At 44.2% G+C, this 18094-nt stretch overlaps 1 protein-coding gene across 1 annotated transcript; it reads left to right on the forward strand.

The window, feature by feature from the left end:
- Positions 1–3466: 3466 nt before the first annotated feature.
- On the forward strand, positions 3467–17828 carry LOC120018308 (coiled-coil domain-containing protein 9-like). The gene is made up of 15 exons (XM_038961435.1): positions 3467–3579; positions 4093–4186; positions 5019–5123; positions 5517–5678; positions 7740–8135; positions 8477–8560; positions 8682–8849; positions 9076–9260; positions 10245–10303; positions 11139–11238; positions 11333–11447; positions 11738–12233; positions 12414–12572; positions 13199–13303; positions 16067–17828. Exons 2-15 carry the CDS (start codon positions 4184–4186, stop codon positions 16069–16071), a joined length of 2142 nt encoding a protein of 713 aa, XP_038817363.1. The 5' UTR covers positions 3467–3579; positions 4093–4183; the 3' UTR covers positions 16072–17828.
- The last annotated feature ends 266 nt before the right edge of the window (positions 17829–18094 follow it).

Consider the following 18094-nt stretch of genomic DNA (forward strand, 5'->3'; position numbering starts at 1 on the left):
CTCGGGATGTTCCCCAATGCTGGAAGGGGGGCTTGAGTGAAAAAGTTTGGGAACCCCTGTGCTAAATGACTAAAATGTAAATATAATATTGGCCTACTGGTGTTCAGTGCATCAGTGCATGGAGGGTAAGATGGTTGAAATATTGTTATTAGGGGATTAACTCATTGGTTTCTTTGTAGGCTACACTTTCTTGACAAACAACTCTCTAACATATTGCACCTGAGTCATAGTTTCTGCCATAGAAAAGACCAGAGGCGTCATTCCTGTAGGGGCACAATTTTGTCAAGATTGGGTTTAGCTAGCCTAGACAGGTTCCCAATCTCCCAACCTCATAACTAGATACCAAGAATCCATTTCAGCCTACCAAGTTAAAGTAGCTAGCTTGGCTAACTATCTTAGCTGGCATGCCTGCTGGCAAGGTAGACTTCAGAAAAGCAAGCAATAACTAAATGTACTGAATAAGACTCACATTCCTTTCAATATCTTACCCAGATTTGACCAGATATGCAGAGTAGCATATTTTGTTTCTTTAAAAAAGAACAACCAGTCAGGAGGATATATACAGCTCAAGAGGTATGCTTAGATATGAAAAAAATATATACATGTTTTTAACATAGAATTAAGCATAATGATTACGGTTCTAGATTGCATGAAAAATCTGTTTCAGGTGTTTGAATGCAATAGGCTCCAATTTATGGACTGGGCGTAGCACCCCTCCAGACCAGCCACCAGACATTCTCATGTACTTTGTGCCCCCTCAGATTTTTGGGGTGCATGACACCCCTGGAAAAGACCTGCTGAATGAATCTGCTGAATGCATCGCATTATGATTGGCAATCTCGAATTATGCGCCGCCCACAACAGCAAGCGAGTGAGAGAAAGAGGTACCATATATCACCACGGATTGTTTTCCTTTGATAAACTCTTCTGCCCAGAAACAGGGTATGGGCATCAGTGGCAGGGAATGAGCGATTGGTTGGAACTGCGCGCGGCGGCAGTCCCCGCATCCCTTGCCATGGAAACTGTCAGCAATTTAACATCAACCGACATCAAGGTTTTCCATTTGTCTGCCCGCATATTCAGGGGATAGTGACACATGCACCTATTTTTTAATTGTTAAAGACCAAGCGTTTCAATTGTCCAAATTGTTTCCGTTCTTATAGACCCACACATTATTGTTATTTAAAAATCGTATATTCCCGTTTCACCACAATTACACATTTTGTTTCCATAATTAATATTTGGCAACATGTGGCCAGAAGATGATCTCATATGTTCATAGGATCTATTTGAAGGCATTGACATGTGAAGGGGGTGTTATGTTGCCCTGTCCCTGACACAGTTAAGTAGCTTAATTATAAGGCCACTGACTCTAATAACCGAACCTGTATAATAACCATAATAAACTGATGTAGACTACCAGACAACGCAGGAATTATTTATGTATTTTTTATTTGGTAGACATTGTCGCCTCCTTGTGGATTTGGCAGATGTAGGCAAACTATCTACATTTTCACTGCATTAACACTCATTATCAAACATAAACTGCTATCCGGTCATTTATTTCCAAGATATATAGGCAATTTTTATCCGATAATATAGGCTACATTTCAGGTCTATAGATAAGTTATTTTCAAGATTATGGAGGCAGATTTGAAACGTAGGATATGCTTACTGTCTCTTTAAAAACGGTGAAGGTTCCACATTTTGTAGGAAGTTGATTTATTAATTTATTGTTTTACATTTAACCTTTATTTAATAAGGCACGTTAGTTAAGAACAAATTCTTATTTACAATAACGGCCTACACCAGCCAAACCCGGACAATTGTGCGCCGCCCTATGAGACTCCCAATCACGGCCGGTTGTGATACAGCCTGGATTCAAACCAGGGTGTCTGTTCTGATGCCTCTAGCTCTGAGATGCAGTGCCTTAGACCGCTGCGCCACTCCGGAGCCCTATTATTACAGGAAATGAATATACAACAGAGTGTGGGAGGAGGCAGTAGTTGTACAAATCCGGAAGCCAGGGAAGGACCCAAAGAGGCCAACAAGCTATCGGCCAATAGCTTTAACATCACATGTATGCGAGATTATGGAACGCATGATTACGGAGAGGCTAATTTACTTCCTGGAGAGCAGGGGGCTAGTATCACCACACCAGAGTGGGTTCAGAACGGGTAGGGGAACTATGGACCCAGTGCTCTGCTTAGAAGCAGTGTTCAGGAAGGCTGAGGTGAACAAGGAGTCTGTTGTAGCTGTCTTTTTTGATGTGGAGAATGCATATGATATGATGTGGAAGGAGGGGTTGATATTGATATATATCAAGCTTGATGTTATGGGGGTAGGAGGAAGAACGTACAACTGGATAAAGGATTTCCTGTTTGGAAGGTCTATTCAGGTGAGGGTGGGTCTCTATCAGGCAGATACCTGGTGGATAACGGTACACCGCAGGGGAGCGTGATTAGTCATCTGTTCTCAATTATGTTTACCCTCAGGTACGGCGGGATATTGGGAGGTCGTTATTTGCAGATGATGGGGCCTCGTGGAAGAGTGGAAGAAATGTGCCTTACATAGTCAGGAAGGTAAAGGAAGCAATTGATGAGGTAGAGTGGTGGGCATAAATGTGGGGATTCAGGTTCTCTGTAGAGAAAACTCATTTACCAGGAGGAAGGTGGGAGATTAGGTATGTTTGAGGGTATATGGGAGACACTTGGAGAGGGTGGGGGACTTCAGGTTCCTTGGGGTATACTTTGACTCTAGACTGACCTGGGCAGAACACATTGAGAGAGTGGTGGGACCGTGTATGTTGCATTGGTCCGATTTGTAATAGACTATGGCAGTATAGCGTATGGTTCGGCAGCCCACACCTCACTGGAAAGGCTAGATGTCACTTAGTAGTGGGATGTTGATGTTGTAGTTTTAATTAGCAAGGCAGAGGTAAAACGCCTGATATGGACAGTTATGGTGCAGAAATGGCAGGAGCAGTGGAGTAGAGATACCAAGGGCAGGCATTTATTTCAAGTACAGAGGAAAGTCAGGAGGGGAGGACGGAAGGAAGGGACTGAAGAGAGGAAGACATTTTTACAAGATTAAGGGTGGGACACAGCTGGTTGAACAAGACCTTACATGTGATAGGAAAGCATCCAACAAGAAAGTGTGATTATTGCCAGGAAACAGAGACAGTGGAGCATACTGCCCACATGCTACAGTGTGGGCAGTATCCGAGGGAAAGAGAGAGGCTGAGATCTAGTATGAGGGAGAAGGGGATACAGGGAATTAGTTTGAAGAGTATATTGAGTAGAACGTCATTAGATATAGTCTCAAATATTTTGTTATCTTTTTTAAGGGCAACGGGGCTGGCAGGTAGGATTTCGATTCCCCCGTTACTGGCCTACACTCCAGTACAGTAGGTGGCGGTAATGCACCATAACGTTGGATGCCAGCCGCTGATAAACCCCACCGAAGAAGAAGAAGAAGAAGAAGACGAAGGAAATGAATATCGGGACACATTGTCGTGGAGATGAAATTGAGACATTGTATTGAGCACACTGTCTGTAACTACAACGCACTTTGATAAAGGTAATCTAGTTCGAATATATTGTGATACTTTGTAACTTTACCCCAACCTGGTAAACAATGTTGCAAAGTTTAATGCAGTTACTTCCAACAGGGGGCTACGACTCCTTACCGATAGCGTAGACATGGTCCGGTGTGGTGCGCTTCAAGTGTCTAAAGAGAACTTTTAAAACCAATGTTATTTACTTGTTTAATTTGTAAAGGTAGGCTAATGTGTAAGTAATTTGCTATAACGTGATTTGCGTGTCATACTAAACTACTTTCCAGGTTATGTGCTTTCACTAATACCCTTAATAAGAAGGCTTTCTCACAGAACGCAGCTGGACTCGTGAAAGATGTTTGAATTAACTTAGGCTACAACACCTTCGCTTTATGTAGGCTAATTCATTATCCATAGCCTGGCCAATTCCATGCTGGTACTCCGTTCATGCTGCAAATACGGCTGTTTCACATTTGTGGATCACTTTCTCCAGTGTATTGCAGTGGTTGTTGTGTAATGTGTGTACAACCTTTCAGGCTGAATTTCTCAGACTTTTAAAAAACCCACATCATCTGGAAGAAGCAGGATTTCAGTCCACCACCTGCGTATAAGGACAGCCTAGAGGCCATGGTGAGCTTCGGAAATGCAATTAAATATTGTGTGTTGTAATTTTGCAGATTGACTGTAGTTTAGGCTGATATATTACTTTAGTCTTACTTAAGACATTGCCAAAATCATACATACTAGCTTCTCTGAGTGTGTGATTATGCAAATCAAACCATAATGGGAATCTAATGTGCTGATACTAGTATCACAGTTGGTTAACCATGACATGTAATACTAAAGCAATTGTACACAAGAGTGTGCTAAATAATAATAATTTTTTTGCACGCTGTGCTGCATTCATAAGTATGAGGCGGAGCCGAGTACCGTAGATCAAATCAAATTTTATTTGTCACATACACATGGTTAGCAGATGTTAATGCGAGTGTAGCGAAATGCTTGTGCTTCTAGTTCCGACAATGCAGTAATAACCAACAAGTAATCTAACCTAACAATTCCACAACTACTACCTTATACACACAAGTGTAAAGGGATAAAGAATATGTACATAAAGATATATGAATGAGTGATGGTACAGAACGGCATAGGCAAGATGCAGTAGATGGTATAGAGTACAGTATATACATATGAGATGAGTAATGTAGGGTATGTAAACATAAAGTGGCATAGTTTAAAGTGGCTAGTGATACATGTATTACATAAAGATGGCAAGATGCAGTAGATGATATAGAGTACAGTATATACATATACATATGAGATGAGTAATGTAGGGCATGTGAACATTATATTAAGTGGCATTGTTTAAAGTGGCTAGTGGTACATTTTTACATAATGCTTGTTTTGAACAACCCCGTTGTAGAATCTTATTCTAAATGCATGTACACCATACATTTCTCAGTCTACAGTGGTGGATCTCAAGACAAAGGAGGAGAAGGATGCAGCGCTTGACAGACGGATCGAGGCTCTGCGCAAGAAGAATGAAGCTCTGGTCCGGAGGTACCAGGTGAGCTCCCACAGGATCCGATTTATAGTTCTGTTGTAGCAGCGTCTGGGTGGCTCAGTTGGTAGAGCATGGCACTTGCAATGTCAGGACCGTGGACCCGATTTCCCCGTTGGGGCCACCCATACGAAAATGTATGCATGCCCAATAAGTTGCTTTGGATAAAAGTGTCTGCTAAATAGTATACCCTATTGTATTATATTTTTAGCTTATATCACACAGCTAAATTGCGTAGCCACGTTGTAAAATAGCTTTCTGACTGTCCGGATATTCAAATGATGGTCATCGGTCACTTTTCTGTTGACTCTCCCAGAATTAATGCATGATTTATCAGGTTAGGGTGAGACACTGATGAGCCTATCATCAGCCAACCTTTATTTTGTTATCTTTCTACAGGAAATAGAAGAGGACAAAAAGAAGGCGGAGCAGGAGGGTATTGCCGTGAAGACGCACCCACCCAGGAAGGGCCGCCCTCACGATGGCCCGCCAGAGGGAGACCGATGGAGGACAGAGAAAGAGAACTTTACTGTCACCGTAGACCTCTCCAAACCTGCAGGGGTGAGATCAGGATGAGGGCTCTGTCTCAGCACATACTGTAGTACCAGGCTATATCAGACCAAGCTGACTAATCAAATCAAATGTATTTATATAGCCCTTCTTACATCAGCTGATATCTCAAAGTGCTGTACAGAAACCCAGCCTAAAACCCCAAACAGCAAGCAATGCAGGTGTAGAAGCACGGTGGCTAGGAAAAACTCCCTAGAAAGGCCAAAACCTAGGAAGAAACCTAGAGAGGAACCAGGCTATGAGGGGTGGCCAGTCCTCTTCTGGCTGTGCCGGGTGGAGATTATAACAGAACATGGCCAAGATGTTCAAATGTTCATAAATGACCAGCATGGTCAAATAATAATAATCGCAGTAGTTGTCGAGGGTGCAGCAAGTCAGCACCTCAGGAGTAAATGTCAGTTGGCTTTTCATAGCCGATCATTAAGAGTATCTCTACCGCTCCTGCTGTCTCTAGAGAGTTGAAAACAGCAGGTCTGGGACAGGTAGCACGTCTGGTGAACAGGTCAGGGTTCCATAGCCACAGGCAGAACAGTTGAAACTGGAGCAGCAGCACGGCCAGGTGGACTGGGGACAGCAAGGAGTCATCATGCCAGGTAGTCCTGAGGCATGGTCCTAGGGCTCAGGTCCTCCGAGAGAATTAGAGAGAGCATACTTAAATTCACACAGGACACCGGATAAGACAGGAGAAGTACTCCAGATATAACAAACTGACCCTAGCCCCCCGACACATAAACTACTGCAGCATAAATACTGGAGGCTGAGACAGGAGGGGTCAGGAGACACTGTGGCCCCGTCCGATGATACCCCCGGACAGGGCCAAACAGGAAGGATATAACCCCACCCACTTTGCCAAAGCACAGCCCCCACACCACTAGAGGGATATCTTCAACCACCAACTTACCATCCTGAGACAAGGCCGAGTATAGCCCAAAAAGATCTCCGCCACGGCACAATGACTAATGACTAATGACCAAATCAGTCATGTTCATTAGGCACCAAAATTAGATATGGACTAGTTACTACCTGAACTTGTCCAATAAGAACACACAATTTCCATTTGAAAGCAATTTATTAAGTTTGTGCCAACTGGACAAACATGATTTAAGAAGACCAAAAACATGACAATGTCCACTCTCAAACACTTGGCCTTGAGATAACCTCCTGAACTCTGAAAGGTGGCCTCTACCAGAACAAGTCTCATAGATGGGCGCCTGCAAAAGTCTATTTGCCCGCTCACATCCAATTTCCTGTCAGTCAAATCATAAATTTTCCCCTGCTCTGGCAGCTGGATGAGATTAGGGATGCCTAATGGAGGACGTTGACATGAGGTGGACCTGAGAGGGCCAAAAATCTTACAGCAGCTGGGTGAAATGATGCTAGCTGAGTCTGGTACATCTGACACAGAACATGGAAGTGATGACGTACACCATGAACAGAGAGATGTTTTGTACGTGCGTCATGTCTGCCCATATTAGGAAACCGCTCATGGAAATCGTGCATCTGGTTCCAACTTTATACCCCTGCTTCAGCTTGATGATTATAAATCTATGTTCAGATGGGTAAAAGTTATATAATTACATTCTACATAGGTGGAGGTGAATGCAAATCCCTGGCTATGTTTGTGTCCCAAATTGCACCCTATTCCCTTCATAGTGCACTACTTTTGACCAGAGCCTATGGGGGAATAGGGTGCCATTTGGGTAGCACTCTGTATTACTACCTGAAGGGGATGCTCTCAAGCCATTCCTGCTCTTGAAGGTAATTCCAGTACGCGCCACCTCCTGTCAGGCAGCATGTTTTTTAAAAAGCCTCCCGTGGAGAGACAGGCTGGAGTGCATTTTAATCAAAGCCTGTTGAGATCATGTCCGGTCCCAGATGGCCCCTACATCTGTGATCCACCCCACTCTTCACACAGTAAAGGCCACTCATTCAGACAAGAAGGGACTTGTTTAGGGTGCTGTGGTATTGCCCTGAATGTATGTATGCCATGGTTTTTCCCGGTCTCTCAGTGGGATAAAGCGGACCTAATCAAAACGTATGTTCTCCCTGCAGGAGAAACGGGTGATCAATGACTGGAAACAAGGGCCACCGCGAGACAGGCGGGACTCTGAGGAGGGATACGACCCCAGACCCCAAGGTGAAAGCCCCCCGCGGAGGGCTTCGTCCGGGCGGCTCAGCAGGGGTGGACAGAGAGGGGGAGGATCACGGCAGGAGAGGAGAGAGCAACGCACTGACAGACCCCTAGCAGACTCACGCCAGTCCCATGACAGACCACCAAGAGAGGGGAGACCACCAAGAGAGGAGAGACCACCAAGAGAGGACAGGGGTCCAAGCATGGAGGGGCCAGGAGAGGGCCCCGGCCGCAGTGAACGTGCCCCACGCAGAGGAAGGGGAGGAAGAGAAAGAGAAGGAGGACCACCACCACAAGGTGGTGACAGGAAGTCTAAGGTCTGAGAGCAAAACCATGTCAGCTAATAACTAGCGAGGCAATGTTGCTGTAGATGTGCCAGGTTGTATAGTTTCAATAGCCTCACGGAGGTTTACCAGTGGTATAGTCTCCATAATGAAGGTTCGACCTTTTGGTTGTACAGTATATCTTAGTGATGACGATGTAGGTTACTTTGCAATGACATGAGTAATGGGGAAGATGAGTACATACTATAGTAATTGGAGAAAAAGACCAGATTTAGCTAAAACATATGGGTGTGAAATGAAGCGAATTGGGATGGCGTATCACTTCTCTCTTTATTCTTTCTAAAATAGTGTGCCTCTGTTGTGCCTCTCTGTAGGAGTGGGAGGAGAAAAGGAGGCAGAACATTGAGAAGATGAACGAGGAGATGGAGAAGATTGCAGAGTATGAAAGAGGACAAAGGGTATGTACAGGATGCCATTTTGTGAAAATACAATTACAATCGGATTATTTGATGACAGTTTAGCATTGAAGACGTGAAATAGATGGAGTGTAAGGTTGCTGTTTTTGGAATCCCTCTGCAGCCTGCCGAGGGAGACAAGCCCATCCGTAACTTCCTGGATGACCCGCGGCGCTCCGGCCCAGTCCCGGACATGGACCGCAAGGAGGGCAGCCGCCGACACGTCCGAAACTGGGGCGGTGTAGACTTTGACAACGTGAAGACAGGATCTGAGCTGGAGAAGGAGTGGACAGTGAGTGCTCTGTTTTGTGGAAGGCGTGATCGGTCAAATGTTTTGTGTGGTTTGTCTTCTTTTGGTTGAAACGAGTCCTTTATTGAAAATTATAAAAAAAGTTTGATTTATCGGTTTATAATGTCTTTCCTTTCTCTCCTCTGCATCGTTAGTAATTCCCTTCTCTCTTAAATCCTGTTATCAATCCTGCTACTTTCCTTTCCCCTTCTCTTTCTCTCTCCCACAGAGTCGGAGACCAGGAGGCCCTAAGGGCTCCATGGATATGACCATGTCTATGACTGGCCGGGAGCGTGCCGAGTACCTCCGCTGGAAGAAGGAGCGTGAGGAGATTGACGAGGAGCGTCTGGCCAGGCACAGGAACGCCACGGGCCAGTGGAGACGGGAATGGGACGCCCAGAAGATTGACGGCTTGTGAGTGACTGACTGGAGGAGGACCACTGACACACTGACCATACCTCGCTCATAAATATCCTCGGAGACAGCCATGGCTTTATTCACAAAAATAGTAGAACAGCAGGCATTCAGTGAACCAAACCAGGCAGTGCTTACTGAATCCCCAAGATGACAAAACCGCTCCAAAATATGAAATTACCAGATGCCACACTTTGTTTTAGATGTTGTGTTCAATTTACTGAACATCCTGAGATGCAGCCCAGAAAGAGAGAACCACAAGAGAACATATCTACATAGTAGTGGATAAACATGAACCACATTCAACAACCTCTCTTTAATTCGTTCTTTCGCTGTAAGCGTGGAGGCAGTGTGAGATTAGGAGGTCCATACAGGTGCATGTTGGGGAGGCTTGGCTGTGGTCAGGGTTTTGAGTTTATTTGTATTTTGACAGGGACAGTGCACATTTTAATCAACGTTTCAGTAAAAGTGCCGGGTTTTAGCCAGATGGCAAATTTTCAAACACAGTCCCTGGGCAGGTTATTAAAAACGATGTCAATAATAACAGATCAACAATGAGCAGTGAGCACATGCAAAGCAACACGTAGCAGACAGACAGACAGACAGACAGACAGACAGACAGACAGACAGACAGACAGACAGACAGACAGACAGACAGACAGACAGACAGACAGACAGACAGACAGACAGACAGACAGACAGACAGACAGACAGACAGAGCACAAAAAGCAACAAAACAAAATACATAAAAGCAACAAACAGTGTTTCCATACCTCACAAGCTACAAACAGATAACATGGAAAGCGGCGATACACAGCTAGGGATTATGTTCACAAGTCGGATTGTCCTTTAGCCATGTCTTTGTTTCTTGTGACTGTGCAATAGGTGTGGGGGTGGTGGCAGGGAGGGGTTGACAGGTCCTGTGGTAATGCAGTGTGACAGGGAGTGAAGGTGAGGAGGTCTGACCCTGTGGTGCTTTCACAGGTTCAAGGAGGACCCAGCTGTGGCTGTGGAGGGCATGCTGCCAGACCAGGGAGGCAGAGGCAAGTCATCCCCCCCCCCCCCCCCCCCAGACTCTGATGACAAGGCGTTGTTGGTTGCCACTGTTACGGACAAGGACGGCAGACTTTACTCAACTCTTTCTCCCCCTCTATCCCAAACAAACGCATTCACCCATTTACAGCAGTGCTTACTCTCAAACAGATCTTCTGCTAAGTATCATAGTCACTACAAACCTTTCCATTAGACACAGCACACTCTCATTGATGCTTTGGGAAGGGGATACCTAGTCAGCCGCATTTAACCCCTCAGGTGGCTGCCTTAATCGACACCTGATCATCGGTGCCCTTTCGGTTTTTGGTCCAACGCTCCTACCCGCCAGGCTACCTGCCGTCCCTGGAGCAACACTCTAATTTTAAGAACACTTTTATCTGAGCTCCGTTAACATAGTGTATTATCTGTGTATGGTTATGTTGTGGTTGCCCTGTGTGTAGTGATGTGAGTGACATCACTCTGTGTGTCCTCCCCATAGCCAGGAGGCGTGGCTCCCGCCCACAGCCTCACAGCGGGGCCTCAGGTTAGCCAATGGCATGGGACTGAGTTTGTGTGTTCAGTGTGTCTTTCCCCCCCCTGTATTCTGCTGTGTGTTAGGATGTGTACCGAATGGCATCTGATTCACAATAACACACTACTTTTGACTAGAGCCCTATGGGTCCTGGTCAAAATGGTTCACTATAAAGGGATTATGATGCCTTAAGAGCAGCACTGCTGTGTCTGCTGGGGCTGACATTCATTCATTTTCAAGGTCTTTAATCCTGTTCTTCCACCCCAACCCCTTTAATTTGAACTCTCCTCCTCCCTCATCCTTCACTCCCACAGACGATATGAAGGGGCCTCCCAAGGTGCCAACGTTCGGAGACTTCCTGGGGCAGGGTAGAGGACCCAGGGAGGGGGGGAGGGGACGAGGACAAAGCTACAGGTACAGCTCCTCCTCTTCTAAGGCTTTAGAACAACATCTGTTTTGTTTTCTGCTTTCGTTCCTCACCATTCCAATGACCGGGTCTCTTTGACAGCATGCACGATAACCGCTGGGAGGCGGAGGAGGAGAAAGAGAAGGAAGACAAACCCAAGAAGGAGGAGAAGACTTGGAAGGAGGAACGGAAGCCCAAATCTCCCTCATCACAAAATGTATGTCGTCTCCCACCACCATGCACTTGGATCTGTGTTTTGGCACATTATATATATATATAATCTAATAAATGCCATTTAGCAGACACTTATCCAAACCGTCTTAGTCATGCTTGTATACATTTTACGTATGGTTGGCCTCGGGAAACGAATCCATCACCTTGGCGGTACAAGCACCATGCTCTACCAACTGAGCCAAACAGGACAATGTATATCAGTGTTGTTTTTGAACATGATCTCTTTCCATGATCCACATTAACAGGTGACTTGCCTGCTTCTTTCCCTCTTAGATGGAGAAGAGTGGTGATGCAGATGAGGATGAGTGGGAGGATGCCAGCGACGAAGAGGACTATGATACGGACGGGGATGACGACGATGAGGGGGAGGAGGAAGGGAGAGACGGACAGTCCACGAAGAAGGCACCTCGCCCAGAAACCACAGCATTAAAGCCCGTCGCCACCTCACCCCTTCCCTCCACTCCCCCCTCCGCAACCAGTCCCAAAGAGAAGCGCACCCCGAGGCCCAAGGTCTACATCCCCTCCCCACAGGAGGCTCAGAACTCCCCCGATGGCCTCAAGCCCCTCAGTCCCTTTTCTCTCCTGGACGGCCACCAGCCGGTCAGAGACTGGGGGGAGGAGATGGAGATGCAGTCACCCCGGAGCAGTATGGGGGAAAGCCCCCCAAAACCCCCCAGCACTGATGAGGGCCCTGCCCAGGTTAAAGTCCAAGAAGACAGCCGCAACTCCAGCCCCAGTCCCAACGAGAAGGAGAGAGACAAACGGACAGGTACAGATATTTATATACTGGTTTGACCATTGTATTATATTGCAAGATCATACCATACATTTGGCATACTGTTGAATGTGCTTCCATTTTAATTCAGGATAAACCAGCAAAGTTGATCATAGGTTTCTTCATCCACACTCATCTCCCCCCTCCCTCTATCGTTCTCTATATAACTCTCAGTTGTGGTCACTGCTGCTCCACCAGAGGAGACTCTGATCCAGGAAAAAAACCCTGCATCATCATCATTAGATCCTGTCTCTACACCCAATGATCCCCCAGAGAAAGAGAAGACCACAGCCATTCCACCAGCCCAGGAGACACCTGCTACCCCCACAGAGGGTAACTATCCCACTGCAGAGCAGCTGTTTAAAAAAAAAATAATAATCTCTATCAAATCATTTCTAGGTAACAATTAAGTACCTTACTGTGATTGTTTTCAATTAAAATGGCCAGCTTCTTAGCAAAGAGCAATTTCTCCAACAAGAATTTAGCTAGGACTGTCTGGCAGTGATCTGAGTGGGGAGGGGAAAACTAGCTGTTATTAGTAGAAAGGTTTGGAACTTTCTTGTTGGTCTGTTAACAAATTTAGCGCCTGGTGATGTCATCAGGAAGGCAAAAACTCCTTCCTACCAAACCAGGCTGAAATTTCAGGCGGCCTTTTCAAACGGCTCTTGCACGAAAAGGGCAGTATCGTCATTTTCAACATTTCCACGCATTATTCCAACCTCATAGTGTGGAAATGTATATAAAACACAAGAGTTTCACATTTTTGACTGCACTGTGCCTTTAATGCTAGAAGATCCTGTGAGGCTGAAGGGCTGAATTACACACAGAATAAAAATGCAGGCAAAGCAGTATTGTTGCTTATGGTCATCTGACGTTTTATTTTTATGACTACCTGAAGGTTGTGGTAAAAATAGAATGATGTCTGACTCGTTCTTCCTTCCCTGAACCATCTGACCCAGATGAGGCCCCTGCCGCCGCTCCTGTCCTGGAGGCTGACCAGAGCCTGTCTGGGCTGGCCACAGCCCCAGAGACGGCCCCAGACACCTCAGAGCAGTCATCTTCAGGTGCGGTTCACATCAATGACTTTGAGACTGGGTTTCTGTATGAAGTCTCTGACTGCCACCGAGCACTAACCACAAAACACAAACCAACCTACCTCCATCCTTCCCTCTCTTAGCCTCCTTTTTTATATATTTTTCTTAATTCGCCGCTCACCGCTCTCCTGTGTGTACCCTTCAGCTTTCTATCTGAAGTTGGCTGGCTGGCATGACCCCACAACCAAGGTCTATTGGGCACGGTCAAGGCTTGTCTGTCGCTCACTGCTTCACTCTGCATTTTCTGGCCAATGGGAGCCCTCTCTTTCCTCAATCCTCTGTGAAACTCCTCCGCCTTGCCATTTCCTCCTGGGGAACTGAATGTACTAACCTCCGCCCTCTTCACGATGGCTACAACACCTCACTGTGTGAATCCCTGACGTTTTACCCCTTGAACACTTTCCTTTGGGTTCTCCTTCTCATTTCCTTGTTTTATGGGTTAATGCATTTACTATACATGCTGCCCACCCTGTCCCCAACCTCAAATGAGCAAAATCGCATATTTTTTTCAGTTTTTCATGGGTTTGTTAATCGCATGACTGACATATGAATGAATAGTGGCTTGAGAAGATTAAGAATCAAATTAGCTCTTCCATTAATTTATCCTCATCATGCTGTCTGCTTCTTAAATTGATGTCTGTTTGACTAAGACTTATCACTAGGCCTGAAATGGAATGATGCAAATTGTGCTAACCAGAACCAGACACTCATTGGATGACAACAGTACATGTTTAAACAGTGCATTACTCCATTTGAAACCACCAAACAAACATGTGTGTTTTATTGCCCTGTGTTTATGTATTTTGTCTCAATGTCATCAAAATGCATATTTTAGCCTTTCCCATAGTCTCCACTTTGACATGCCTAGGAAGGTTGAATAGCACCTCTCTGTAAAGCTCTTCAATGACAAACACAAACAATTCCCGTGTTTCTCACTTATTTGCTACATTCATTTTTGGATGTATAAATTAATAATGTACAGTATACTCATTTGATTCTTGAAGAATATAACTCAAATGCCTCATGAACTTAGTTCAACTGTTGTACTCTGAGAGAACCCCAAATATAAGCTTGTTTTACTCCATTGTTTGTAAACAAACACTATCGCCTCAACATGATTTTAAAACTATCCTCTTGATATCATGGCTGGTCAGTCTTTGCATCCATAGCTCTGTCTATGAATTTGAGTGGTTACATATCTCCAGGCCCCTCCCTTAGCTTTATTCCCAAACAGAAGCGGGGTGACCACTTTGTTATTGTTTCAATTAAGGATTCTAGCTTTCATGGTTTCAGAAACCATTTATTGCTTTCTCATGAGCTTAGTTTAAAAAAATATATATATGGAATGGTACATTATAAAATGTGGCTCATTAGCACAGTGTAAAATGCACTCTAAATCATTTTTTAACAATGTGTAGGATAATGTGCATTCATTGCACTCCCTTTGTCTCTGAGGGCAGAGTGCTAAGAATTAGCACTGACATGCCTCTTTAGAAGTGCATCATTTATTTATGACTCAAGCTTTTTACATCAGTCGAGTTTGTCTGTAACAGCCCAGATGGTATATTTGGGGATACACAGAACAAATGAATTGAGCATTTCTCTGTGGAGCTACAATGCACTGCACTTTGACAAGGCTGCTTAAATTCCCATTAAATGAACATTATGAAGGTGGGATTGTATGACTAGATTTTTGTAAATGTTTAGTCGAGAGTACTAAATGTAGAATCCATCCCCCAACCCTTATGAGTGTTCTGTTGTAGACCAATTGCTTCAACATGGATTGATGTTTTTGTAGGTTATTGCACCCTTCTGACGCCATGACTTCACATATGTGATTGACAGCTGTACCTCGGTATCACAACATGATACCGTTACGACTGTTTTTCGTATTGAAGCCCTGGCAGTGAAAACTCCCATAGTCTGTAGAAGGCTCTTCTGAGTAGATAAATGTTTCCTTGTTGTCTGGTCCTTGTCATCATTATTAGGCGTCTCCTTACAACCTGGTAAGTGTGTTTCTCTGGTGGTAATCACCACAGCTAATGGCTGGGGCTGCATCCCAAACGGTGTCATATTCCCTTGATGGTGCAATACTTTTATAGGGCTCTGGTCACAAGTAGCGCACTATAAAGGGAATAGGGTGCCATTTGGGACTCGACCTGTGCTTTGGCTGAATGAAGACGCTCACTACACCAAATCCGATTGGTCTCGTGAGGGTGGAGATCAGTGAAGTACGGGAAGAAGAGGCACAATTAATGTTGAAAGGCTTTTATGAGGAAATTAGCTGCGGTCTGACCGACATGATGGTGTGGATGTAATGGAAACCCTTTTGAACTCTGAGCCTGATTGAATAACACCGCCTCTCTTCGTGTTCTTTGATGTTTACGAGACTAATATTGGTCCATGAGAGGACTGTTACCCAATCCCACATTGAATAGGCAATCAAATGATCATTTCAGAAAAGGCCTATTTGGCTGAGGACACATACTGTCAATGATGAGTAGCTTGGGTTACGTTCATTTAAGCATATTCCATACATCGTAGTACTATAATATCATGTATGAGCATTATATAAATGTTTGGACAACCATTGGTACTTATTTTGTCTGCTGAGAGCTAATACCAGTCTGGGACCATGCTGTCCCATGCATGTGGTGCTGTGTTGGACACAGAGAGCAGATTAATCCAGTTTGCAGCACAGTGACCCCCCCCCCCTCTGTTCTCTATCAACAGGCTGAGATCTGCTCTAGGAAACTGACTTTTCAGTACTAGTGGTTCACAGATGGGAGGATGAGGGGAGAAAAGAATGACAAGAAGGAAGATACTGGGCCTCGTGCACCATGACTGGAGCAGCCATCACAGACAGCCTGGAGGGATGTGGTCGGGCACCATGACTGGAGCAGCCATCACAGACAGCCTGGAGGGATGTGGTCGGGCACCTGGCCTCCAAACCGCTTCCTCTCCTCAACAATCAGACCACGTATGTTCTGTTCTGTTTGACTAGGAGCAGCACCTTGTATAGAATAGTGATACTGCCGTTCATTTGAGCCACTATGGTAAATGGCTTGGGTTTTATAGCAGCCAATCAGGATGTAACTGTGCTGTCAACAAAGCCCTGACTTGTTTTTACCTTTTTCTTTTTGTGTTATTGGTTTGTGTGTGATTAACAAATCAAACTATTACATTTCGCAAAGACTGAAAAATATTAAATTCTCTTACCTCAGTTTTTCAACCTTTTTAGCATTTTTTTAAAACCACCTCTTTTGGAAGGTCAAAGAGACTATGCCCCTTCAACATGGCTAAAAATGCCATATTTGGCATGCTAACAGTTGAAAGAGCATTCTCCTTGAATGTAGACATCCTGGTGATGGTTTATCCACACTTGTTTTTAATAGCCCTTACTTTAAATATTGCCAAGACCCCCCCCCCCCCCAAAAGGCAATAAGGTGCCATTTGCAATGCGAACCCTCTCTTTGTGAAGTGTGCATGGATAAGGATTGGCCTTAAAATGTAATACTTTTCAGTTATATTTTGTCATGAAACTGATAATGTGAACGAATATAAGCCATGCCATTGAATAATGTACATTCTGTCTCCTGATAATGTAACAATGTTGGTTTACATTTGGGACCCCAAGAGGAGTATAGTTAAATGTTATTCCGTTATTTTTAAGTGGGGTACACTGTACTTAAATACAGGCATCATGTGATCCTGGCAATTATGTTTGTTGATAACCATGACAATCCAAAGCTTTCCTTTAATTTCTTATTTGCAATAGATCGCTAGTGGCGTTTCTAGTTTTAATCAAGGGGCATCAGAACATGTAGCTCAACAAGCCAAGATTTTGGTTAGATTTTTAATCTTGTTGGCTTTTTAGCCTACTCTTAGTCATGAACTCAAACTCTGGCTCACCTATCATGTTCAGGAGCACAGATATTGAACTATGCTTTAATTTTATTTCTCAAAAAGTAATGAAGAGGTGAGATGCGAAGTCAAGAACCCAAGGAAATGCAATATGTAGCCTATAGTATTTTGAAAGCAACTAAACATTCCAATGTTTTGTGTGTGGGGGGGGAAAGGCATCTATTGTCATTTGCATTCGTATATCCTCGTTTTCCGTTTCTGATGACTTCGTGATTGTATTATAAGCATCGAATTTACCTGCAATTTCTTCGTTTGAATACAAAATTGCGTTGATTTTTGGAGTGGAATGTAACTGGCCTATCTAAACTAGCTTGACCCGAAATCGAATACATCAGTTGATAACCATGATTTTTTTATTCCAAGATATTGACACTTTAATCAATCAAGCAGGAGATTACAATTGAAAGCTTTTTGATTTGTCAGGAAACTCATTGTTTCATATGCAACTGTCAAATTTTCAACATGAAATGTATTCTGTTTTATTTTGCTTCTTAGTTTTCATATCAAATAAATGTATGGTGGTACGGTTTCTCGTGATTTACAATAAATGCAACCTCAAACAGCAGACTGATGTATTTTGCGTCTCTTGTGCCTATTTGTAGGGATTATAATGATGTTTCTGCCAGTCCCACAAAGTGAATGGAGTGTCCAGGCTTTTAGTTCATGATTTTTCTCAAGGGAGAATATTTTTTTGTGATGCTTTTAAAGGTATTTCACCATCCACGAGACCAGAAATATTTAATAAATCTAACTGGATTTTTTTTTTTAGATCAACAACCCTCATGGACATAATTTTGATAGACGTCTGTGCGATAATCATAGGCAAATGCACCGATC

Source organism: Salvelinus namaycush, chromosome 23 (assembly GCF_016432855.1).
Source record: "Salvelinus namaycush isolate Seneca chromosome 23, SaNama_1.0, whole genome shotgun sequence".
In the NCBI taxonomy this organism is placed as follows: domain Eukaryota; kingdom Metazoa; phylum Chordata; class Actinopteri; order Salmoniformes; family Salmonidae; genus Salvelinus; species Salvelinus namaycush.